Source organism: Sturnus vulgaris, chromosome 21, assembly GCF_052056855.1.
Source record: "Sturnus vulgaris isolate bStuVul1 chromosome 21, bStuVul1.hap1, whole genome shotgun sequence".
In the NCBI taxonomy this organism is placed as follows: Eukaryota; Metazoa; Chordata; class Aves; order Passeriformes; family Sturnidae; genus Sturnus; species Sturnus vulgaris.
Genome location: NC_142263.1, coordinates 10,087,183 through 10,114,091, shown reverse-complemented (window position 1 = coordinate 10,114,091; position 26,909 = coordinate 10,087,183). Strand labels below are relative to the sequence as shown.

The 26,909-nt window shown below is 52.6% G+C and overlaps 1 protein-coding gene across 3 annotated transcripts in view; it reads left to right on the top strand.

Annotated features, from left to right (window-relative positions):
- Positions 1–26,909, top strand: part of CALN1 (calneuron 1) — a 118,521-nt gene that overhangs the window by 53,205 nt on the left and 38,407 nt on the right. For all 3 annotated transcript variants that reach the window (XM_088176866.1, XM_088176865.1, XM_088176867.1), the window contains exons 3-4: positions 72–215; positions 15,343–15,455. In XM_088176866.1, coding sequence (XP_088032992.1) covers positions 72–215; positions 15,343–15,455 — 257 coding nt within the window. The remainder of the gene's footprint in view (positions 1–71; positions 216–15,342; positions 15,456–26,909) is intronic.

Genomic DNA, 26,909 nt, shown 5'->3' with positions numbered 1-26,909 from the left:
GGGACAGAATACAAACTGCTGTCACATCCTGTATTGCAGCCTAAGACATCTCCTTTCTCCCTTCCCTCCAGAGATCCGTGAGGCTTTCCGAGTGCTGGACCGGGATGGGAATGGCTTCATCTCCAAGCAGGAGCTGGGCATGGCCATGCGCTCCCTGGGCTACATGCCCAGTGAGGTGGAGCTGGCCATCATCATGCAGCGCCTGGACATGGATGGTGAGTCCTCCCCGGGGTCTGCTCTGTCCTGGGGCTTCACAGGGGCTTTCCCAGTGCTTGGATCCAGATCCAGCAATTCCTGGTCACCATGGGAAGGGTGGAGGGGGAGCTGGGGAACTTTGCTTTCCCCACACAAAAGGAAAGAGCGAGGGCAGATGTGAAGCTGCTGTGGGTAATCCTGGGGATCAGGCAATCCATGGGAGGGGATGGATCATCCCCTGTGGGATACAGCTAGGTGAAGACAGAGCAGCTCTCACAAAGTTCACAAATCCCAACAATCCCACCCTGGGCATCCCTGGCAGCTCCTGGAGCTCTGGCAGCCTCGGGGCCGTGCCCATTCCCTGGGGAGCCTGGGAAGTGCCCAGCATCCTCTGGGGAAGAACCTTTCCCTAAAACAGAACCTAAACTCCCCTGGCACAGCTCCAGCTGCCCCCTGGGTCCTGTCTCTGTCACACAGAGCAGAAATGGGAGCTGCCCCTCATGGGGAGCTGAGTCTCCCCTGATATGAGTGGAGAGGGGCTGTCCCAGCCTGGAGGGGGACATTCCACAGGTGAAAAACAAACCAAAGTCAGATGTCAGAAGCTGAGCCAGGCTGAAGGTGATGGAAGCAATTCCTTTGATGCCATCACCATCATGGAATATCCTGGGTTGGAAAGAACCCCCAGGATCCTCCAGTCCAGCTCCTGGCCCGGCCCAGACATCCCAAGAACCCCCACCCTGCACAGATAATCTTTGCCAGGCTCTGTGAACCTTTCCCTCTGTCCCGGGCAGCCCCTGGCCGGTGACACTTGCTGGGAGAGGAGCGGGATTCCCACCCAGCAGAGCTGCCCAGTCCCGGGCGGGATCTGCTGTGCTGGGAGCTGCTCTAATGAGGTGTTGATTGCTCTGCGGGGAGAAGTTTTGAGGGGTGGAATGTTTCCCAGCCAAGTCCTGCTGGGAGAGCTCATCAAACAATTACTGAGGGAATAAAAGCAACAGAACTCGCATTAGTGGGGAGAGGGAAATGCAGGATCGGGATGCTGGAGCCAGGGAGGAATTTCAGCTGCTGCAGAGCTCAGAGCTGAGCACAATGAACAATTCCTTTAAAATGTCCTCGGCAGGGCAGGAGGGGAGACCTTCCTGCTGCCAGGAGCGTGGGGGAAGCTGGGGGGCAGATCCAGCCTTGTGTCGGGGTTGTGGCAGGGTGGAAATACTGAAATGCTGCCAGAGCAGAGTCTGAGGGCTGCAGGGATCCAGGGGGGCCAGGGAGATGCTGGAATTCTTGGGGAGACTGGAAAGCAGAGCCCGGGGAGATGGGGCAGTGAAGCTCTCCCGCCCCTGGGAGATGTCCCTGGGAGAGGCACAATTGTCACCAGGGCAGGGCAGGGCTGTCACCTGCCGAGGGTGTCCAGCAGAGAAGAGGCTGCAAAACCTGGCAGGGAGAGGAGATCCACTGTAGGAATGATCTCATTCCATAAAGAAAAGGGGGGAAAGGAATCCATAACTTTTAAAAGGGGGAAAAGGAATCCATCACTTTTAAAAGGGTTTTGTCCAAAAGTTGTTGTTAGCCCTTTGCCCTGCTGTGCTGGCCTTTCCTGGCAGAGACAGACTCGGGCTCAGGTTTGGCAAAGCCAGGCTTGGTGTGCTGCCAACTCCTGGGGTCTTTTCCCGAAATTCTGAGCTTTTTTGGAAAAAGACTGCTGGGACTTGGCTCCCAGTTCTGATTCATCTCCAGTCGTTCCCTGACTCTGGCAGACTTTGGCACGGCTCTGTGCAGACTGCTGGTCTGGAGGGACCTGAGGTGGGGAGTGCAGTTAAACCTGGAGGGATGGAAGTGATAAATTCCTGCTGAGGCTTTCCAGGGAGCTCTGTGTGCTTTCTGCAGGGATGGGAGCTGATCCTCCAGCTCCAAACTGGTTGTACTGGTGCAGTGTTGGAGCAGGGGGTTGGGGGCTGGAGGGAGGCTGTGGCAGGGGAAGGACAAGTGGGCCATGGATTTAAAAAAAGTCAGGGAATGGGAAATTCCTGAGGCACTGAGCAAAGAGAGGAATGTTCTGTGAAAGATTTACCTTGCCTGCAAATTGAATTAGTGTTGTACAGCTTGAATTTATATTATTAGGGCTACTTTTTTCTCCAATGGATTCTTCACCTTTTTCTGGGATTTAACTTGAACTATGGAGTGAGAACCAGCAACATCCTCCTCCTTCCTCTCTCACTGGGAAAGGACATCATTCAAGAGCAGGACAGGAATGTTGGTTATGCCCAGTGCTCCCAGGAACAGCCTGATCACCTTCCCATATATCCCTGGGGAGGGTTGCTGAGTGTTTCCAGGTTTTTGTTTGGCATTAGATGGGTTGGAAGCTCAGATGGATGAAAGGTCACACTCAGAGAGGAGCCACCAGTGGTCAGGAGAGCCGGGGGGGAGGTGAAATCCTCTGCACATCTCTGGCCCGTGCCATGAGTTATGGTGTGCTGGCAGCTGGAGCAGCCAGACATCCATTCCTTCCTTCCCATCAAAACTGCTGCCAGGGCCTGAAAATGAGGTAAGAAAATTGGCAGGGCTTGGGATTTAACCTGAGCCAGCCTGAGCAGCCCCAACATCCAGTTCTCATCAGCAAATTCCAGGGTGGCAGAGGGGCTGCACATCTGGCATGGCTGATTTCACTGAGGGTCACAAAAGCCAGCAGCTGGGGCTGGGCTGGGCTGGGCTGGGCTGGTCTGGGCTGGATTTCCCTGTTTTCTGTAGGATGGGGATGGAGGCAGCAGGATTGCAGGCTGGACATGGGGATCTCAGAGGAGAATCTGCAGCCCGTGCTGGGGCTGAGCAGAAAGGGACATGACAAGAGCATTTCACAGCTGGGTGCCACCTCCTGCCACCCAGCCAGCACCGGGAGTGGCACCGGGAATGAATGGCACAGGGAGGGAATGGCACAGGGAATTAATGGCAAAGGGAGTGGCACAGGAGGGGCACAGGGAATGAATGGCACAGGGACACTGCTTCCAGGGCCACCGTGTGCAGCTGCTCAGTGCCACTCTCGGAGCTCCCAGGGGAGCAGCATGGAAGGGATGCTCCATAATTCATCACTTTTGGAGGAGAAGTGGGGTTAGGGAGAGAACACTGCTGGCACCTGAGCAAAACCAGCCCTGGCACAGCTGGGATTTGGGCCAGGAGCCATTCCCAGGCTGCCAGCACCTCCCTGCACAGGAACATGTCACCAGCCATCCTGCAGAGGGGACAGGCCAGCAGAGGGATGTGTCACCAGCCTGGCACTGCCTGGGTGCCCAGGAGTGCAGGCAGTGCCTCTGCCCTCACACCCTCTGCATGCCCTGATTTCCTGGGAATGTCCCATTCCCCCACTCCTCCCTGGAGGCAGGAGAGCAGCAGGGCTGGGGATCCCCTGTATCCCTAGAAATCCTTCTCCAGCTCTTCTTCCAAAGCTTTGCTGGAGCTTGGGCAGCGCTCCAGGCCTGGGCTGGGGGTGTTGGGGTGTCTGTGCAGGGCAGGAGTTGGATTCCCTGATCCCTGTGGGTCCCTCCCAACTCTAGGTATTCCAGGATTCCAGGATTCTGCCAGGTGTGCTTCACCCAGGTGAAGAAACGTGGCTGCCACAGGAAAAATCATACAGCTGGCATGAAACCCCCTCAGTTATGGGAAATGGGAATCTCCTTGGAATATTTTCCAGAGAAATCCTAATAAATCCTCAGAACCCGCCTTTTGTGGACTCCGGGAGATGTTGTGGCACTGCTGGGATGGAAAGTGCCAGAACAGGACACAAGGAAAAGGGATTTGCTGGGAAAAAAATGTTTCTCTTTAGGAAGGGAGGTGAGGGCTGGGGGTTCAGAGATTCCCATTATCCCAAAGCTTTGTTTGGAAGTGTAGGACTGTTCCCACAGGGGTTGTTGGTGGACCTGGGCACCCCTCTGGGGGCTGTGCCTCGTAGGGAGCCAATATTTTGGTCTGGAAGTACTCCCAGAGGTCAAATCTGACATTTATCCCATGGATTCCCTAATTTTCAGCCATAATTCTGCATTCCATGGACACAAACTGTGAGAGGGGCCCGTGCTTCTCTCTGTAGTCTGGGGAATGACCTGGAATGTTCTTCCAGCACAGGGAAAGTACATTTCTGTACTGCAAAAAGGAATTATTTGTAAATTCTTCCAACTGGCAGCAATGCTGATAGAAACGCTGGGAAATGGCACATGGAATGTGTGGCCTTATCTGGGATTCCTCCCCTTTAAGCAGGATTTGCCATAAAAGAGATGAATGTGTGACTTAAGTGTCACAAATTGTTTAATTGGGATTTTTATCTGAGGAATAAAATGAGCACTTGGTGCACTAATTAGAGGAGCAGCTGGAAAAATAACTCCAGGCTACCACAAGAGGGGGGGAAATCCACCCCTGGATGCCAAATTATTTATTGGGATGAGAATTGGGAATATTTTGATGATGCAAAAGTCGAGCTGGTTTCACCAGGGACCTGCCTGGTACCTCTGGGACATCCTTGGGAGCAAGGAAAAATGGGGGAATCTCAACTTTAAATTCTGGAAGAGTCATGGAATCATTGAGGTTGGAAAAGATCTCTGAGGTCATTGAGTCCAAGGCCACCACTGCCCCGTGTCCCCAAGTGCCACATGCACAGAGCTGTTAAACCCTGCCTGACCAGCCTTTCCATGGAGAAATGTTCCCAATATCCAACCTCAACTTTCCTGGCTGTTCCCAGAACAACCTGAGGCTGTTCTGGATGTTCACCCAAGCAGAAGTGGCACTTGGTGGCCAGGGGGCCACTTGATCCAAGGTTGGACCTGATGACCTTGGAGGTCTTTTCCAACCTCAGTGATTCCAGGACTCTTCCAGAACTTCAAACTGAGATTTCCCTCCCAGTTTTTCATTGCTCCCGAGGATGTCACCTCTCCAATTTTGGCACTACAGGTGACACATCCCAGAATGTCCCAGATTCTCTTTGGAAAGGGAAGAGGTGACAGTGCCATGGCTGTGTGGTGTCACACGTCACTGTGTCCCTCTAGGCTGCTGTCCTGCTTCCTTTGCTTTGGCTCCTGGTGAGGACAGGGACACCAGAGCTGGGGACAGGGATGGCAATGCTCAGAGGACATGGGCTGGGACATCTGGAGACAGAGCAAATCTCTCCTTCAAAAATGAAGTGTTCAGCTTTCCCCCGGGGCAGGCAGAAGGCAAATTCCTTGTTCTTAGGCATGGACAAATCCCAGGATCACAGGATCATTAAGGTTGCACAAATCCCAGGATCAGCAAGGTTGGAAAAGACTTCCAAGATCATCCTGTCCAAGCTTTGATCAATGAAATGTTGGCTTCTGTCCACAAGCTCAGCTTGAGCTGCCCTGTGTGGGACAATGGTGACATTCCCAAGCTGGAAACATTTTCTCTCCTTCTTTTGTCTCTCCCACTTTTGTTCTTTGGATTTTCCCGAGGTTTTTTTACTGCTGTTTCCTTGTGTTTCAGCATGAAAAGAGCTGGATAAAATATTTCATTTTATATCTCAATATAAAATGTGTTTCAATATAAAACAGTCCAGGCTGCTGGAGGGGAACCAGGAACCATTTCTGAGTTAAAATCGGATTCATAGAAGTCAGAGAATCCCAGAATCCCAGGTTTGGGTCCTAAAAATCATCTCACTCCATCCCCTGCCATGGGCAGGGACCTTTCACTATCCCAGGCTGCTCCAAGCCCGTCCAGCCTGGCCTTGGGCATTTCCAGGGATGGGGCAGATGGGTTACGATGGATTTGGGGTTTGTCCTTTGATCTCAAAGCGATTTTTCAGTGAGAAATGATCCACCCACATTCCAGCCTGGCTGTCCTTTAAAACGTGTTAAAATGTGTTGCTGAGCTGGGAATTTTGGGCAGTAGGATGGATTTGATGAGACTTGTCTGGATTTATAGGGGCCACTCTCTCCATGTCTGCTCTCATTTGGACAATGAGGATTATCACATTTTATCCCATTCTGTGTTCTCACTGCAGAAATGAGGAGTAATTACAGCTGCTGCTGCAGCCTGTCAGATCTGCAGCTCAGAAGCAGCAAGAGATTCATCAAATCACACCAAATTATATCAAATTATACCAAATAAAATCCAACCCTGCCTTTGCTGAAGTGCAGCCCTGCTGAAGGGACAGCACAAAGCACTGAGCTGCAGTCCCCCCAGCTGTGCTGTGGGCTGGGATGCACCTCCTGCCCTGTGCTGTGTTTGCATGAGTTTTATTTCTTCCTGAAATGCAGCCCTGGGATCATTTTGGGTGTGTGTGCCCCAGGGGGACCCTGCTTGAGTGAGCTGCTGGTGCTGCCCAAGGGCTGTGAGCTGCACCCAGAGCTCCCTGCCCTTCCCAGCAGAGGTGCTGGGAGTTCTGGGGAGTCTGGGGGTGCTCCTGATCCGTGGGACAGAGGGATCAGCTGCTCACAGACCTGAAAAATGGCTTTGGGTGCCCAGGAGGGGATCAGAGAGGGCTGGGGGCTCTGGGGGCTCTGGTGGCCGTGCTGGTGGCACATCTTCCCCACAGCCCCTGCAGGGCCCTCCCCTGGGGACACTGATGACAGGGCTGGTCCCTGGGCACCCTGCAGCTCCCAGGAGCCGGTGTGGAGCTGGCAGGTGTCTCAGGGGGATTTATTTCTTAGCGCAGTCCCTGTTTTCCTTGGACTTTTCCTCCTTGTTTGAGTGCTTGTGCTGGAGCAGGGACAGGTCCCAGCAGATTCCCTGTCCCTGTCTCCTGGTCAGACACTGGGATTTCACAGATTTATGTTTAATGGGAAGCAAACAGTCCTGTGGAGCTGTTCCCTGCCCCTGCAGGACCAGCCAAGGTGTGCCAGAGTCAGGAACTCTGCAGCTCTGCTCAGTGTGGGATGGACAAACCCCCTGCCCCACCCTCCTGGGCTCTGCTGGAGCCCCATGGAAACCCCAAATCCCCTCCCCCAGGGATGTGTCTGTACAATCCATGGATCTGTTCTGTGTGGTTGTCATGGAACCAGAGCGGCCAGATCCACACAACTGCTCTGAAAACTGCAGGAGCTGAGGGACTTAAGGGACAGAGGGGCTCCAGGGGAGATGTTTGATCACTTCCTCAGATCCTGTGAAGTTTTCACGGAATCCCAGAATGGTTTGGGTGGGAAGGGATCTTAGAGCTCCTCTCATTCCATGGGCAGGGACACCTTCCACTGTCCCAGGCTGCTCCAAGCCCCAATGTCCAGCCTGGCCTTGGGCACTGCCAGGGATCCAGGGGCAGCCACAGCTGCTCTGGGCACCCTGTGCCAGCCCTGCCCACCCTCACAGGAACAATTCCTGCCCAATATCCCATCCATCCCTGCCCTCTGGCAGTGGGAGCCATTCCCTGTGTCCTGTCCCTCCATCCCTTGTCCAAAGTCTCTCTCCATCTTCAAGTCCTGCAAGGTCACACCGAGTTCACCCCAAAGCTTCTCCTCTCCAGGTGAGCACCCCCAGCTCTCCCAGCCTGGCTCCAGCCCTGGGAGCAGCTCTGGGGTCCCCTCTGGACTCATTCCTACAGATCCATGTCCCTCCTGTGCAGGGATGGGGAGCAGTGATTTCTCTCCTCCCAGAAGTCACTGGAGCCATTTAGAATTCACACTCTTTTCCAAGGCCAAAGTTTTGTGCCAGACTTTTGCTGTTCCCGTTGTAGCTTTGGATTGAGGCTGCAATTAGGGAGAAATTCTCTGCCTTGAGCTGGGCAAGGGGTCAGGCTGCTGAGGAGGCTCTGACCTCCCAGTCTTTGAAACCAAAAGCCTTGTCTGGGAAATCTCCTGCGGCTGGAGCTGTTCCCTGCCCATCCTGTGCCTCATCCCAGGGCTCAGCCCTGCCCAGGTGAGCTGGGCACGGCAATGACACAGCCCGGGCTGGCCGGGCACTGCAGGAGAATAAAAATAAACAGGAGTTGTGTGCTGCGGGCCCCGAGCCGCAAACCCAGCTCATTAACTTTAAATATCTCACCTCGCCGCTCGCTGGAGGTCACACTCGGCAGGAGGAGTGCGGATGCTGATCTGCATTTAAACCACAGCACATCCTCATCCTCATCCCGGCTCGGGGCCACGCAGGGAACTTCCAAGGACCTGATTATCCTGAGAATGGCCAGGAAAAAGGGTCATTTAGGGAGCAATCAGGGCGCATTATCCAGCCAGAGTGATGCACAAGGCTGAGAAAACCCGGACTAAGTCCATTCTGCCCGGGGTTCGAGGAGGGAATGTTTTCCCCTTCTCATTTCCCTTTCCCCCCCCTCTCATTTCCAGGAATGTTTTTCCGCCTCTCATTTCCTTTTTCCCCCACTCATTTCCCTTTTCCCCCCTCTCATTTCCTTTTTCCCCCTCTCATTTCCCTTTTCCCCCTCTCATTTCCCTTCCCCCTTCTCATTTCCAGGAATGTTTTCCCCCTCTCATTTCCTTTTTCCCCCTCTCATTTCCCTTTCCCCCTCTCATTTCCAGGCATATTTTCCCCCTCCACTTCCCCTCTCCAGCTCTGTCTTTCTCCAGCCCAATGAAGATGTAATGATTTAATTCCACCCTCCAAGGGAGTGTGTGGGACAGGAGACAGGGGTCTCTCCTGAGAGCTGAGGGTGGGGCTGTCCCATGGGAATGGGGGTGGGAAGAGGTCACCCCCTGCTCCCCGAGCATTCTCTTGTTCCCTCAGAGCATTGGGAGCTCGGGCAGGAGTTCCCAGGAGCTGCTGCTGCTCCCTGGGATGAGGGATTTGGAGCCCTGCTCCATTTCCAGCCCGGGCAGACTTCCAAGGGTGGATCTTTTGTGGGATCAGGACCAGGGGAAGGTGGGATGGGGCTCAGGGGGTGCTTTGGGTGCAGCTGGGGGTGTTTGGGGCTGCTGGTGCCCAGCTCTGGCTCTGTGGTTCCTGCTGCACATCCTCCAGCAGATCCGACTTTCCCTGATCCCCATAGTGAAGGACTGAGGGAAGATGAAATCCTTTGTCTGGAGCTCAAAGCTTAGGGAGAGGGTGGGAAATTTTGTGCTCAGCTCTTATCAACCAGTGCAGAACCAGCAGGAGCAGCTGATGGCACCTGGAACCTCTCAGTCCTGGGGATGTGGGATCAGAACCTGGAGGAGAATTGGTGTTGAAGGGAAGTGGCTTAGGAGAGTAAATCCCCTTTCCAAAGGGCTGGAGGCTCTTTCATCTCCTCTGAGAAGGTGTCCAACCCAAAGTCTGCTCCCTGGAGGGCTGTGGTGGTTTTCCAGTTCCCTCCAGATGTTCAGTCATTAATGATTTTCTTTCTCCTATGTCCCTTCTCCTCTGCACAACTCCCTGACAGGAGGGGACAGCCGGGGGGGTCGGGCTGTGCTCCAGGGAACAGGGACAGGAGGAGAGGGAACGGCCTCAGGCTGGGCCAGGGGAGGTCAGGGTGGATATTGGGAACATTTCTTCACTGGAAGGATGGGCATTCCTCGAAGTGTTCCAAAGCTGTGTGGATGTGGCTCTTGGGGACAGGGGTCAGTGGTGGCCTTGGCAGTGCTGGGGGAAGGTTGGACTCGATTATCCTGAAGGTCAGTTCCAACCCCAATGATCCCACGATTCTGTGACCCCACAGGTTTATTTAGGAGGCCCAATGGACATTTTGCAGAGGTGCAGACATCCCTTCCTTGAGTCAGTCAGGTCCAAAGCAAATCTCCCTGGATTTGCTGCAAGGTCTGGGAAAACTCTTGGATTCCCAGCTCCACACTGCTCTTTGCTGCTGCTCCATCATCTTTGGTGCACTTGGAATCAAAGAGCCACAGAAGGAAGAGACCTTAAAGATGATCCAGTTCCAGCCCTGCCATCCCCACACTCGGCATACGTGTGTTGGATTCGCCACAGGATCCCAGGATTCCCTGCTGGAGCTCTGTGGAGCCCTGTGAGCAGGCAAAGTGATCTCACATGTGGCAAATTGTGAGCCTGATGGAGAGATGGAGGCTTCAGACAGCTCCCAAAAATGTTGTTTATTGCACAGATGACATTACAGCAGTTGGGGGTGGTGGGTGAGCCCAGAGCTGCTGGCCATGGGCAGTCCCTGTGTCCTGGAGCCCCTCTAGTTCTGGTTCCAATGCATTACAAACTTTTCATTACAGAGCATCTTAATACATGGCTACCAATCAGCATCACACACAATACCTTTTACATTTACATATAACCCATCCAAACTGCTTAAATTACCATGTTATGTTAGTGACTAGCCAATCATCAGAGTTAGTAGTCACATGTTAAATTTGGGACTTGTTTTGCTGTGGAAATTTCTGAGATCTTTTCTCTACTTGCAACATTGGCTTTCTTGTTTGCCTGTGAAAATCCTTTTGTTTGGTAAAAACGTCTTTTGTTTGAGGTGGATTTATCCTTTGCTCTAAACCATAAAATCCCTTCCAACTCACTTGCTCTTTGCCTTCGAGTTACCCAGTCACACTGGCTCAGCAATTCTTTTCTTCTATATCAAAACTTGCTATTATTTCTATTCCTTCTTTGGATTCTACATTCAAAGATATTTCTGTTACACACACACACATCTGTGAGACCTTCCTGCCAAATCCTTATCCTTCCCAACAGCAAATGTTCATGCTGGGGCTCCTCAAGCTGGAATTATCCCCAAGGTCTCTCTGCACCCCACGAATGAGCAGTGGGGGGAGCTTTGGCAAGTCCCTGCTGGCCAGGCGGGGCCTGTGGCACTGGAAAGGTTCCAGTGAACCCAGAGATGTTCCAGAACATCCAGAGATGTTGCTTGGTGCCTTCAGCCTCTTCCCACAATGGGACAAGGAGCCAGGCTCCCAGCACTGCCATTCCTTCTCACTGTCACAATTCCCTGGTTTCTGCCAGGACTGAGTCCTGCAGGGAGCAAACCTTTATGGGCACCTGGAAGCTCTTCTCACCCAGCTGAGGGCCTGGGGATGATGAACTGATCTGATCTGGCTCTGCTGGGGTGGCCACAGAGCTTCTGAGTCATTGCTTGAGTCACGAGGCTCAGCCACAGCATTGGTGCCCCCGGGTGACTCGGTGACATTAATGCCAGGATTTACACAGGGCTTTACCAGGAGCAAAATGTGAGGGGACCGCTGGGAGGAAATCAAGGAGTGCATTAGGTGGGTTTAAACCAGTGCTTAAGCTCAGCTCTGGTGTTCTGCTAAGATCGCTCACACAGGCAGTGACCCATCCCTTGACGAGTGAACTCAGGGATGGGGTGGAATCCTGTCTGGAAACCCTTCTGTCCTCACCCCCTTTGCAGCCTGCCCCCGTTCCAGGTGCCCCTCACCACCATTCCCAAGATTTTCCTGTTCCAGCAGCCCCTCACTACCATTCCCAAGGTTGTCCCAACAGACCCCTCACCACCATTCCCAAGGTTTTCCTGTCCCAACAGACCCCATCCCAACGTGCCAGTAGGTTTCCCTGCCCTCCCAGTTTGTAAATAAGCTCAGGGAATGTGAGTTTTCCCCCTCTCATTTCCCTTGGAATGATGGAATCATTAAGCTGGAAAAGAGCTCTGAAACCCTCGGGTGCAGCCATTAACCCATCACTGCCCGGTCCCCATGGAGCCATTTCCCTTCTGCCCTCAGGGACCCCAGCCCGACCAAGGTTTATAAATCTGCATTTGTGCCTGCGCAGGGACAGGGGGCAGCTGTCCTGGGGCTGTCCCGGGGCAGGGAACACATCCTGCTCCACCTGGCTGGAGCTGCTCCCGCCTGTGCCCCTCCCTGGGGTTCTCCTGCTGCGGGATGAGCCCTGCTCAGTCCTCAGTGGGAGCCTGGAGGCAGAGGAGGGGAGGATGTGACCAGCACTCATCTCACAGGGGGACTGGGGTCCTGTGAGCCCTGCTGGGATCAGGCATTGCGGGATGGCTCCTGGAGAGGAGCGAGGAAGGTGAGGGAGAACAGAACAGTCAGCACACGAGCTGTCTGCCCAGCCTTCTCCTCCTTTCTCCCCATCCTTAAACCAACTCTGAGTGAATTTGTGGATAATCCACACATGGCTCGGAATCCCAAGGGCCCTGGGGAGAGCAGCACATCTGCAGCACAAGGATGGGAAGGCTGGGTTTGATTGCAGGGCTCGATCCCGAGCAGATGCTCAGCGAGGGCATCACCCCGCAGCGGCCGTGGGGAGGAGCAGGGGGCGGCTCTTGCCTGTGCCAAACCCAAATTCCACCCTGTGACCTCAGGGTGGAATGTGAAAACTGGGCTTTGGTGATGCCCTGGCTGTGCAGAGCAGTCCTGTGCAGGTTTTGGTGTTGGTTTTTGTAATATTTCTCTCGTGGCTGTCAAAAGGAATTTTCAGGCAAACAAACCCGTGATTTCTCTCTTTTGATGAAATGATGCTGCAGTCTCATGAGGTGCTAGGGCAGGGAAGGTTTGTTTTCTGCAGCTTCACATGAATGTTAAAGGGATAATTTTTACCAGGCAAAAGTAGGGTCTACTTGCCTTGCTAGTTAAGAGTTTTAATTGAAAAAGCAGTCAATAAGGGGATAAAGTATTTTTCAATGGTATCTTTCTTTGGAGGTTGTGGAAAATGCTCTCATTAAGCTGATAATTAAAGCCTGGGAAGTTAGTGATGATACCTGGCAGAGGCACAGGGAAGTCACGAGCAAGTCTTGTACAAAGTCAGAGCCCAGCAGTGCTGGGGTGACAGCTCCTGCCACCAAGGAGCCCGGCTGTGCAATGCAGAGTGTGGCTCCTGAACGAGGCACAGGGCTCTTTGGAGGGAGTTTTGTATCAAATGTCACTTTTCCCCACACAAAAAAGGGATATTCATGCCTGCTGAAAGATCTTAAAAATCCCAGTCTGTCTGAGCAGTTCACCACAGCCCCCTTTCCTCTGGAATCTCGTGTGGGACCGAGTCCTGCCTGTGCTCTGGGGGTGCAGTGACATTGGAGAGAGCCCGAACTGAGCAGGGCCGTGCTCGGTGCTCGGGGTCACACAGGCACAGGCCAAATGTATGGGGGGCCAGGCACCAGCATCTCCTTAAAATGCAAATTGGTTTTTTGTTAATCTGGCTAATTTAAAGAAATTAGCATCCCAAAGCATCCCGATTTGCATCCCAGCGCGTGGATTCGCTGCTGCGTGTGCCATGGAGCGCTGTGTGTGTAACTCACCCGGGGCCGCTGTCACCTTCCCGAGCATCCTGCGGGCACTGATCCAGCCCCGGGGGCAGCGCGTGTTCCACAGCCCATAAATGTTTAAAGAATGGCTCTCCAAGTGATGGGGTGCCCATCAATAAGCTCAATAAGCTGTCCCAGAAATGAGCTCGGTCCTGCCGAGCCCCAGAGCTGGGAGCGGCTTTAGCAGCGGGACGGGCGAGTTTGACAGGATCCCTGCAGGGTCACTGTGAGAGCCTCGCCCCGGGATATTCCCTCCCAGAAATCCCAAATCTCCCGGTGCCTGGAGAACGCAGTTCGGCCCAGGGAGTGCTCGGGCTGCGCTGGGTTTGTGCTGGGTTTCTGCTCGGGCTGAGCCGGGTTTGAACCGGGTTTGTGCTCGGGCTCGGCTGGGTTTGTGCTCGGGTTAAACCGGGTTTGAGCTGGCTTTATGCTCGGGCTGAGCTGGGTTTATGCTGGGTTTATGCTCGGGCTGAGCCGGGTTTGTGCTGCGTTTGTGCTGAGTTGAGCCGGGTTTGTGCTCGGGCTGGGCTGGGCTGGGTTTCCCACGCGTTTGTGCGGAGATAAGGATATTGCGAGATTGAGATCAGCCACGCACCTGCTCGGAGAGTGCACACGGGGCGTGACACAAAGCACAGATGTGACATAAAGCATAAGTATAATAAGAGGTACAGGTGTGATAAGAAGCATAGGTGTGGCACAAAACACAGGTGTGACACTAAGGACAGGTGTGATAAGAGGCACAGGTGTGACAGGAGACACAGGTGTGATGCAAAGCACAGGTGTGATACAAAGCACAGGTGTGATAAGAGGCACAGACAGTGGTGGTGCCAGACGGGGCACACCTGGCACACGGTGTGCCTGTGGCACTGCTGGCATTTCAGTCCCGGCCCTGACATTGATCTGCTGGAGTGTCATGCTCTGAGACTCTTGTCACTCCTGCTGATTTACACCAGCAGCTCCAGGGAGGGCTGGATGTGGTCACTCCCAGCTGAAGGGGAGTAAAACACAACCCCAAATGCTGCAGGGGCTGGTTGTGATCCCACACTGCTCTGATTTATCCACCCCCATCAGTTCAGTAACATGGAGGAGGAGATGTCCATGGCCTGATCAATGAAGGAGATTTTCCACAAGATTAGGTTAAGTGATCTCAGGAGATCTGGCATTGAACTGCTCAGACAGACTGGGATTTTTAAGATCTTTCAGCAGGCATGAATATCCCTTTTCTGTGGGGGAAAAGTGACATTTGATACAAAACTCCCTCCAAAGAGCCCTGTGCCTCGTTCATGAGCCAGACTCAGCACTGCACAGCCGGGCTCCTTGGTGGCAGGAGCTGTCACCTGTCCCTGCTGGTGGCACTGAGGCTGTGCCTGCCCTGCCTGCTCTGCATGCTGGGCAGCCTGGCTGAAATGTTTGCTGGATCTGGGATAGCCTGGCCCTGCTGGACCTGGGATAGCCTGGCCCTGCTGGATTTCCAATACCTGGCCCCTGCTCTGCCTGCACTCCCTCCCTCTGGAGCCTGGGGCTGGCCCTGTAAAACTTGTGCAGAACCTGAGAGGGAGAGCCCTGGGCTCTCTCAGCCCTCCCTCCCTCTCAGCTGGCTCCTGGCCCCCTGCCAAAATGGCCTTTTGGGAAGTGCCTCTGGACTCTGGATCTGAGGAATGACCTGTTCCCCTCAGTGCAAGGCCTGATTCTGTCCTTGGGGGCAGCTGGGGCACAACAGGGGCCATTCCCTGGCACAGCAAAGGATTTGGGTCTGTGGGCACTGGGAAGTTGCTGTGAAGGTTTCCCAGGGTGTGCGGCAGGTCCAGAGGGACACGTTGGGCTCTCAGGGGTAATTAATTGATAATAATGAGGGTGGGGAGGCCCTGGAACAGATATCCAGAGATTCTGTGGCTGCCCCTGGATCCCTGGCAGTGCCCAAGGCCAGGCTGGAGGGGGCTTGGAGCAGCCTGGGACAGTGGGAGGTGTCCCTCATCACATCACTATATGGCTCTAAAAGTCCTTTCTAATCCAACCTTCTCTCTGATTTCTGAATCTCTTATCTTTTCCTCTCATTCCAGGGGATGGCCAGGTGGATTTTGATGAATTTATGACCATTCTGGGACCTAAGCTGGTGTCATCAGAGGGCAGGGACGGCTTCCTGGGGAACACAATAGACAGCATATTCTGGCAGGTAAGTGAGCATTGCTTTAATTGCAACTTCAGCCAGCTCTCAGCAGCTTCCAGAGTGGATGTTTTCAGGAGCACAGGATGTTTTACCGAGTGGGAATGACTGTGGAAAGGGTGTAGAGGTGCCTCATGCTGGGAGGTGTGGAGGAACATCCCACGTTGCTGGAGGGAATTGTGTCCAGCCCAGCCCTGTGTTCCTGTGGATGAATGCAGCTGGGCACAGCAAAGCACCCCGAGACTCCTGCAACACCTTTGGGAGGCTGTAATTCACTTTTGGAGGAGAAAAGCATTTTTCTCCAGGGATCTTTTGAGTTGGGAACCTTGAAGCCACCCAGCTGCTTCTAAAATGTGTCCCTGTTCAGTGTCCCTTGCCTGTGGCAGGGCTTGTTCCACACACAGGGAATGTGCTGGGCAGCTCAGGGCCCACTGGGGTTTCTGCTGAATTCAGGGATGAGATCAGCAATACCTGTGTTGTGCCAGAGAAGGTTTTGCTCCAGGTACTGCCCTGGGGTGGTTTGGTCCTGCTGGTCCCAGGCATTGGAAGGAGACAGATCCAGCAGTGGGAGCTGCTTTTTGCCTGCCCTGCAGTGAGACTTTAAACAGCTCTGGAGCTTCCAGGAAAAGCAGTCCGGGCTGTTATGGCAGGATCAAAAATCCTCAAAACACAGAGCTGCACGTTTGCAGCCAATGGATCAAATGTGTGGCTTCCTGTGGGATTCCAGCTCCTTTCACTGACCATCCCACAACCTCTGCTAAGAAACTTTGGCTGTTCCCAAGTTTAATGAAGCAAAAGAGCCAAACCTGGAAATGAGAATTTCTGCCTTCTTTTACAACCCTCCAGCCCAGTCCAGACTGAACTGGGTGGAGCTTTGGAAGAGTATTTTAAAAGGCTTTTAAAAACTTGTTCCTGGCCTCCTGGCATGAGGCAGGAATAACACTGAAAATTCTGCTCTGGATTCCAGGATCTGGTTGTCAAAGCAGGAGTTTGGTGCGGGTGAAGCTCCCATGGTTTGTGATGTACTTGGGGGGAGTAAATGGCACCAGGAGGGGCAGGACTGGGAGCCAGTGATGTTTTCTTGCCTCCACTGCTCCTTGGGAGCCTCATGCCAGCCTGGGAGGGAGAGGAGGGTATCCCATCCCATCCCATCCCATCCCATCCCATCCCATCCCATCCCATCCCATCCCATCCCATCCCATCCCATCCCACTCATTGGCACCTGAGCCTTCCAGAATTCTCTCAGGAGCCCCTCAGGAGCTGCTCAAGAAGCAAAAATCCTTGAGGGAAAATCAAGTTTATGAGCTGAGCTCTTGGATGGGGAGCAGAGAAGTCTGGAGCCTTCCTGAAAATTCTGCTCACAGTTTAATCCCCAGCTTTTAGTGACCCTCCCACCTCTACAAATGCCTGGAATGAGGCTGGGAGAAGGGATTGTGCCTGGATTTAGAGCAGCGGGGTTCCTGGGATCAGATTCCATAGGGACATGGCCCTGGTGCCTCCCTGGCTGTGGTGGGACAGGGAAAAGGGAGCAGAGGCTCCAGGTGGGAGCCCTGAGTGGGCAGGAACAGCCCCGGGGGCTCCTTCAGACAGCAAAGCTCCGACTGAATTCCACAAGTGCTCCCTGGCCTTGGAAAACATCAGTTATGGGCTTTAGCACCTCTTTACTCAGCACTGCCCTGCATTTCTGAGCCCTTGAAGAGCTCCAGTTGCTTTTCCTCTGAGGTCAGAGTACAATGTCTTTGCAGCTTTTTCCCAAAGAAAAAAACAAGGAAAAAACCATGGAAGTGTCATTTAGGGAACAGGTCCCCTTTGCCCATTGCTCCTTGGCTTTACCCAGTCCATCTGCAGGGCCTCAGTCACCTCATCCCTGAGCATTTCTGCCTCTGCATCATCTCCTGGGGGATTCCTGAGGGCAAACCAAACTTTTGGGAATTGGGGCTTGGCTGTGTTTCCCATTTCCCCCTGATGTGCTGTTTCCATATTTCTGGAGCAAATGGCAGAGGCTGAGCCTGGGCTGCTGACAGAGCCCTGCAGCCACTCCTAAAGAAGGATTTTCAGGAGGGAATGGTGCCCACAAGGCTGTGGCTGTGCCCAGTGCTGGGGGGCAAGGATGGCACAAAAGGGACACCTGGCTGGGCAGTGCCACCAGGAAACCTCACCCCAAAGCTTCTGAAATCAGTCTCACTGGAGGGAGAGACCATGTGGGCATCCAGAAAGTGCCTTCCCCTCTCCCTCCAGCCCTCCCCACGCTGGGATATCTTTGCCAAGCTAATTTCTAAGGGCAAAGACCCCAGGGCTCCAGTGTTAAACACTTCCTGCAGGATGGAATTTGGAGGAGCTCCAGGCCCTGGGGCTCAGCAACAGGCCCAGAGGGAATAACAGCCCTGGATAACTGGTTTTTAATGAAATGAACCTCTCTGGGGTGGCTGAGATGCTTTGGGAAGTGGGATTGTTAAAAACCAGGGCTGCATCTGCATCGGGTAGGAGAATTCTGTGCCCACAGCACTGACGAGGTCATTGGGAAAAGTCAACTCTGTACCAAAGCACTGCCTGATGAATTCATCTCCTTTTCCCTTTGCTGTGTGCACATGGAGCCTGCAGGGAATTCCAGGCAGGGTATCTGGGGGCTTTGTGTGGCATGAGGGGACAGTGCTGGGTCACCCCTGTTCATCCCAGCACGAATCCCTGGGGCTCAGCAGCAGTCTGGACATTTGGGGATGGACAAAGCTGCTTTGCAGGCAGGGCAGGAGCAGAATTCCAATGAGGAGATGCTGCTCAGAGCTCTCATTTCTCACTGTTGGGATGGCTCAGCAGCTCTTTGTGTTTTCTGGGTTTGGGGGAACCTTTTCCTTTCTCCAGGCTCCCACAGACTTTTGCTAAGGGGAAGGATATCCTGGGGTTTATGGTCTTTGATGGGTGAGTAGGAATGGCCAAAAATCCAACAGCAAGGGGGGAGGGATGTGCAGGGACCCCTGAGGTCTGAGCTGCACCCTCAGCACAGGCACCAAAGGACACTTTGTTCCCTGGAAAATGGAGCAGGGACCACATCCAGCTGTGGGGTTTGCATTTGGGGCTGACTGGGGAGGGAATTGAAGGAGAGGAAGGGGGATCAGCACTGGCTGGGAACACGGGAGAGCAGAGGGACATGACTGGGATGGGACACGGAGATTTCCCTGCCCAGCCACTGAGAGCTCTGCCCACCCCCAATCCAGTGTGCAGTTATAGCTGAGAATGCAGGAGAGTCCCAGGGGACAGATCTGGGCTCTCCTGAGCTGGTCAATCAATTAGTGCCTTAATAGAGTGAAATGAAGGGGAAAATGTGTGGGAGTGGCAGTGGCACAGGGCAGGGCATGGAGGGAGCAGGGAATGAGGGAGCAGGGCGTGAGGGGCTGTGTTGGGGCTGTCTCCAAACACAGTTTTGGCTGGAGAGGGATTTTTCTTTATGGAGTTTAGAGATAAACCTGCTGCAGTTGCTTCCTGTGTGTGAGTTTCTCCTCCTGTCCCTGCAGAGGAGTTAATCTGATGGTGGTAAATGAGCCTTGCTGCAGAGGAATTGTTTGTGTCTGTGTCCAATCTGATGTGGGAACAGATCCAGGTTCCCCTCTGGGGTCAGCCCTTCCTCCCCCTCCTCCTCCTCCTCCTGAGGCAGTGCAGCCCCTCTGGGCAGGTGCAGGATGTTGTAAAACCACAGGATGGGACATTTTACATCTTGCAGAAGAATTCTTTGATGGTGCTGAGCTGCTCTGCTGCAAAAATCTCGATTCCTGGATTTCAGGAGCTGCTGTGTCAGCTTTTCAAAGAACCTTCTCAAATCGACTGCCGGGGAGGAAGGGAGGTGGGAGATGGGGAAGGAATTCTGTACTCAGAGGGTGGGCAGGCCCTGGCACAGGGTGCCCAGAGCAGCTGTGGCTGCCCCTGGATCCCTGGCAGTGCCCAAGGCCAGGCTGGACATTGGGGTTGGAACAGCCTGGGACAGTGGAAGGTGTCCCTGCCATGGCAGGGGTGGAATGGGATGAGCTTTAAAGTCCCTCCAAGCTTTAAAGTCCCTCCAAGCCAACCCATTCCAGGTCTCTGTGATTCACAGACTGAGTGCCCTCCCTCTTGGTGGCTGCTCTTGGGTTTAAATCAGGAAAAGCAGCTGAAAAGTTTGGGTGGAAATTTGATGCACGGGGCCAAAGATGGAGCACTGGGGCTGGACCATTGCACCAGGAACATCTCCCCAAATCCTCCTCCACCAAACAAATCATCCCACAGCACTGCCTCGTTCTGGACAGCACTTTTTGATTATTGAACCTGAGATATCTTCAAGTGATTTCCATAGAAAAAAAAATCCATACATTTAAAATATCAACCATTTCTTAGGTTTCCCCACCTGGAAAAGTAAAGGAGAGGTTGGAAACCTTGGCATTGATTATCCTGGAAAACCACTGCAATGAGAGCTGGGAGCCAAGGCAGGACTTTTCCTGGGACACCCAGCTGTGGTCATTGTGTTCACCAGTGCCCCTTAACTCCAGCATCCTGACCATATCCTAATTTCAGGAATTAAATATCTCCTGCCACAGCTGCTCCTGCACTTTAGGTCATGGTTTCCTTATATCCATATTGAAAAGGTGAGATTTTCCATGGGAGGATGCAATGGCTGGTGTGAAGTTCATCCCAAAAAACCTGGGGAACTTCTCAGTGTCCTTTAGCTCATCCCAAATATCCTGGGATTCTCCTAGAGTGTCCTTTAGCTCCTCCCAGATAACCTGTGACACCCCCAGGGTGTCCCTTGGAGCTATCAGAGGGAAACAGCCACTTCCAGGGTACAGTTCAAGGGATCTGCTTTGGGCCTCAGGAAGGGATAAATTGTGCTTCAGAAGTGCCATTTTTACTGCATTTGGTATAAAAAAATGTGGAGGGAAGTGGCTCAGGTGGAGCTGTGTGCACTGGGGACAGCTAAATGTCACCTTGTGGGTCCCAGCAAGGCTTCCAAGGCCTTTTTGATTTAAGTTCCAGCTCTGTGGTGCTGTTATCCATGGGAGGGCAATAGTTCTGCTGCCTCACTGGACCTCCCCTCACTGCCAGGACATTCCCCTGTGAATTTGTGGCAGCACAGGGAGAGCTGAGCCCGTGCAGGGATGAATCCATCTCCAGACACCGCTCCCTGTGCCTAGGCCTGTGTCCAGATGTGCTGGCACAGCTGGAGCAGCTGTGAGCACTGCAGGGGTTCATGTCCCGGACCCTGGAGGCACAGCTGTCCCTGTCACCCCCCTGGAGCCCTGTGCAGAGGATGAACCCAGCACAGCAATTCTGGGAGGCCTCACATTCATCTCTCTGTGAAGGGACCTCCTTTCCACCCCCACATTTTCCCTGAAGCAAAATCCACCCTCCCAAATCTCCAGGGCCGAGTTTACGGCTCAGCACTGGACACACTGGAGATGGCAAAGTTTTGGAAGCAGCAAAGGAGGAGAAAAGCAGGATTTCCTTGCCCAGCTGTGGTTTTGAGCTTTGAGCAGCACATTTAGCCCCCAGAAATGCTCTGCAGCTTTGGTTCAGAGCCTGTTTAAAGCAGGCAGTTGATATCCAGAGGGTTCCTGCCTGCTGGGTTCAGGATATGGCTGCCCTGGAAGGTGTGACTGGGCTTTGTGCACCCTCTGCAGCTCTCGGGGACACTTCTTCCAGCAGCTCTCATGGTCTAGAGGTTCTTCTTTCTGTGCCAGTTTATTTAGAAACTCAGTCTGCAGCTCCAGGCCTTTTTTTGAAGAGTTTTTTTTCTCTTCCCTGGTGTATGAAAAAGGAATTGTACTGTGGATTTCTCAGGGATTTGCTTGGAAGTGTCAGGAGCAGCCTGTAGGAAAGGTGAATGTGTGAGAGCATCACCTGGGGGTGCATGGCACAGGCTGGGAGAGGCTTCCTGGCTTTTTGTGGACTCCTTCCTGAGGGAATCAGAGTCCCCAGCACCCCTGAGGACAAGGATCCACTCCCAGTGCTGGTTTTCCTGGAACTGGGATCATTTTTCCTTTGGAAAGTCCTCTTCAGGTGATGGAGCAGAGGTGATGAGTTTCAGGCAGGGGCAAACCCCAAATCCCCTCATTTCAATGTCAGGAAAGAGTTTCTGCCAGAGAGGAGGCTCCACTCAGCCTTAAATCCCAATCCAGATCTCAGGATCACCCATCCATCCATCATCCATCATCCATCCATCATCCATCCATCCATCCATCATCCATCCATCATCCATCCATCCATCCATCCATCCATCCATCCATCATCCATCATCCATCCATCATCCATCATCCATCATCCATCCATCTATCCATCATCCATCATCCATCCATCATCCATCATCCATCCATCATCCATCCATCCATCATCCATCCATCATCCATCATCCATCCATCATCCATCCATCCATCCATCCATCCATCCATCATCCATCCATCATCCATCATCCATCATCCATCATCCATCCATCATCCATCCATCATCCATCCATCATCCATCATCCATCCATCATCCATCATCCATCATCCATCCATCCATCATCCATCCATCATCCATCATCCATCATCCATCCATCATCCATCATCCATCCATCATCCATCCATCCATCATCCATCCATCCATCCATCATCCATCCATCCATCCATCATCCATCCATCATCCATCATCCATCCATCCATCATCCATCCATCCATCCATCATCCATCCATCATCCATCATCCATCATCCATCCATCATCCATCATCCATCCATCATCCATCCATCCATCATCCATCCATCCATCCATCATCCATCCATCCATCATCCATCCATCCATCCATCCATCATCCATCCATCCATCATCCATCATCCATCCATCCATCCATCATCCATCATCCATCCATCATCCATCATCCATCCATCCATCATCCATCCATCCATCCATCATCCATCCATCCATCCATCATCCATCCATCATCCATCATCCATCCATCCATCATCCATCCATCCATCCATCATCCATCCATCATCCATCATCCATCATCCATCCATCATCCATCATCCATCCATCATCCATCCATCCATCCATCCATCCATCCATCCATCCATCATCCATCATCCATCCATCCATCCATCATCCATCCATCCATCCATCATCCATCCATCCATCATCCATCCATCCATCCATCATCCATCCATCCATCCATCATCCATCCATCATCCATCCATCATCCATCCATCATCCATCATCCATTATCCATCATCCATCATCCATCATCCATCATCCATCATCCATCATCCATCATCCATCCATCATCCATCCATCATCCATCCATCATCCATCCATCCATCATCCATCATCCATCATCCATCCATCATCCATCCATCATCCATCATCCATCCATCATCCATCCATCATCCATCATCCATCCATCATCCATCATCCATCCATCATCCATCCATCCTCTCTGCACAGAGGAAAGGATATGGAACGAGCTCCCATCCTGCAGGATTGGGAAGCCTTTGACTTCCCTGGATACTTCCCATAATAAAATCATCTCTCATCTGCAGGAATTTTGTGGAGGGAAATCTTAATTGACTCAATGGAAAGTCTGATTTTCATGGAGATCATAGTTTGGGAATTATTTAAAACAGACTTGGCTTGTTTTATTTCTTCTTTTTTGCTAAAGAATCCCCATTGTGAGATCAAAATCTACACATTGCCCTGCCTCCAAACCCTGGCATTCAGTGGAGTAAAAATATTGGGGAAACTGAACTAAGGCTTGAAAAAGAAGGAAAACCAGGAAAACAGACATTCCATTGCTCAGAAACAAGCAGAAACCTCCAAGTGTCGGCAACTGTTTGCAACAAATAAATGTGTTAGGAAGAAAATGACCTTTTCTGTGAAAGAAAATCTAAAAAAAAAATCATTACCTGCTTGGGAAAAAAAAAGAAAGACCTTTGGAAAAATGGAAATGGAGAAGCTGCAAAGGTCCTGGTGCTGGGGGTGGGGAGGGCTGGGGTTCCTTAGGGTGGGCAGGTGAGGGGAGGAAAGGCCTGCAGGCCCTGAGTGCCAGGGAATTCCTACAGCTCAGTGGGTAACTCGGATTCTCCCAGTGTGTATCCCAGATTTGCAGTGCAATCTGCTGGAACGTGGCACCAAAAGCCCTGGCACAGGGTGCCCAGAGCAGCTGTGGTGCCCCTGGATCCCTGGCAGTGCCCAAGGCCAGGCTGGACACTGGGGTTGGAGCAGCCTGGGATGGTGGAAGGTGTTGGGGTTGGAATGGGATGGGTTTGAAGGTCCCCTCCAACCCAAACCCTTCTGGGATTCTGGAAGTGCCCCCCTGGAGGCTCCAGGCCCTGGGTGAGCCCTGGGTGTCTGTGATGCTCTCCAGGTGTGTCCTGAGCACAGCCCTGGAGCAGCCCCTGCCAGGCCCCCTGGGGTTGGGCTTCATGCCCTGCAGAGGCACCAGGAGCAGTTTGGAGCTGCCCATGGAGAACAGAGGTGTCCCCTCTGCCCCCCGTGCTCCTCCAGCTGTCACCTGAGTGTGTCCCTAGCACAGGGCACAGCTGTCCCACCACTGCTGGCCCTCCCTGAGCTGCTGCCAGCATGGGGACATCCCTGTGGCCACCAGGGTGGGGGTGCATGCTGGCCATCCCTGCTGGGAAGGTGGGGATGGCCTGGGTGTCCTGCAGGTTCAACTCCATCCTGCCCTGTCCCCTGGGCCACTGCTGCTGGCAGGAGGTGGGACAGGGGCTGGGCCACCTCCCTCCCCCTCTTTCTTTGGGATCTTGCCCTGATTTCTCCAGGGGCCACCAGTGCTGCCAGTGGGGCTGTTGTGCTGCAGTGTGGACGTTTTTATTTAAGTTTGGGATCTTTTTTACTTCAGTTTGGGTTTCCTGTCAGCAATTTCTGGGCTCTTGGGTGGTGTGCAGGGACTGAGGGCGTTGGAGGTGCTGTGACCATCTCACATCACTGCACCAGCACCCTCTGAGCCAGGCAGACCCTTCCCAGGCTCTGAATTTATCAGTAAATTTCCCAGCAGATTCCTAGTGCAGTTTTACCAAATGAATGGAACAATGCTGATCTTCAAGAGAAATTCCTTGAGGATTTTTCTTTAAACAAATTTACCACTTCACTGAGAACCTGTTTCTCTGCCTGGGTGTTTTCTGCACCATCATTTCTCTGTCTGGGGAGGTTTGGGTTTATTTTTGTGCTGACAAAGACAGAAATCTGCGCTCTGAGGTGGCTGCAGCCTCCAGGGCTGGCAGAGCTGATGTGGTGTACAGAGATATTTGTTTTGCTATTCTTGTTGTTGAGTACACAACACTATCAAGTGGTCATTAGAATAAATGATTCTGTGATCCAATACATTTACTCAGTTAAAAGAATGTAGAACAGCAGGAGCCCAGAGCAACCTGAGGGAGCTGTGGAAGAATCCAATATTTCCAGTGGGAAGTGTTCAGAATTGATTTTTATCATTTTTGAGTGTGAATAAGCAGATCTGGCACCTAAGGGGAAGATCTCTGCTCACAATGAGCCACAATAATGCTGCAGTTACCTCTAGAGATGGATTTTAGTGTCCACATTTCCTGCTCTGAGCAGAGCCAACCCTTGGGATGAGCCAGCGAGGTGGAGCTCGTGGAAGGTTTGGAGCAGGGAGTGGGAGCTGCTGCCTTCCCTGGGGAAGGGCTGGGGGAATCATCCCCTGACAGTGATTTGCATGTTTTTCATCTCCTCCTGCCCCTGCTGGGAGTTGGTTCCGATGTTTCCCCCGAGTGTCCCTGCCCAAGGGATGATTATCAAACACATCCCTGTCACTCCAGCAGCTCCCCCCGTGCCCCTGCAGCTCCAGTGCCCTCAAACTCGGGGAGTGACAGAGAAATAAAGAGACAAATGAAACAAACAGAGGCATTGGAATGGAGCAGAGCCGGAGCAGAGCTGTCAGGGAGGCAGCCAGGCTGGGTGGAAGTGCCAGATTCCAGGGATTTCAGCGACTCTGATCCTGTGTCTGTGAACCTCAGCTTCCAGCACTTGTGTTCTTTGTATATGAGACAATCGAGGCAATGTAAATATTTATTTTATGGTCAGCTGGTGTGTGGATGCATGCTTTCACAACATAATCCAGGATTAAAGTGTCAGAGGGCAGGGATGGATGGGATATTGGGCAGGAATTGTTCCTGTGAGGGTGGGCAGGCCCTGGCACAGGGTGCCCAGAGCAGCTGTGGCTGCCCCTGGATCCCTGGCAGTGCCCAAGGCCAGGCTGGACAGGGCTTGGAGCAACCTGGGACAGTGGGAGGTGACCCTGCCATGGCAGGGGTGGAATGGGATGGGCTTTGAGGTCCCTCCCACCCAAACCATTCTGGGATTCTGGATTTAGGTTATATTTATCTATTCCCCAATGTTGGCTTCCTTTTGCTCTGTCAGCCCCGTCCTGGCACTTTCTGATGCCACATTTTTAGCACAAACAGGCAGGAAAGCTCTGCTGAACTCATGCTCAAAACCCTCTGTGTGGATATTCCAAATACCCTCCAGCAAACTGCACCTTTTTTTCCTACTGCCACTTGAAAGTTCTCGAATTCAAGGGCATTTTCAGGGCAGAAGTGGAATTTATTATAATCACAGAATCAAATGAGGATGAAGCCTCCCAGGAACTGCTGGTTCAGCTCAGGATAGGCATGGAAAACAGCCCCTCTTGGCCAGGATTGTTGTTTTGTGATCTTTCAGAGAAGGAGAACCAAGCCCTGCGAGGATGGAGAGAACACTCCTCTCTGTCCTGGTGTCCCAGAGCCAGCTGAGGCTTTGTCACCTTCAGCCCCTTCTGAGCTTTCCTTGACTCCCTGTGGAACAGGAGCTCAGTTTAAGCATTGATCTGGGAAAAAGCTCAGCAGATCAGTGCTGCACATGGCTCAGAACAGAACTGGGTGGGGAACAGGCACACTGCTGTGGGACAGGGCTGAAGTGGCCCAAAGCAGCTCCAGAACTGCTCCAGAACTGCTTAAAAACTATTCCAAAACTGCTCCAAACCCAATTTTGGGCTGGCAGGGGAAGTGTCCTGGTACCCTGAGCCAAACCTCTGGGTGTGATCTCAGCTTGTTGGGAAGATTTAGATTTAGGTTTTAGGTTTGTGTTTTGGTTCACATCTCGATTCATGCTGGACCTGGCACAGGCAGGGAAATGGTGGCATAAATCCTCCAAGATCAGGATCTTGGGAATGAAGGGAAGAGCTGAGCCTGGTCTGTGTGTGCTGTGCTCCTTCCTCCTGTGCTGAATTGGGGTTTTCATTTCGGGTAGGTGTGTGATACCTCACACAATATTTACACTGATGATTGGGAGTAACCAACACATTTTTGTGAATCCAATTCCCTTCAAATTGCCCTCTGTTTTTACCTAAATGGAACTTTGATCAAAGGCTTTGAAATTGTCATTAGACTCAGAATTCCTGCTTCATTTTCCCTGAATACATGTCTGGTTTTCATCAATGTATTTTAAAATGTGTT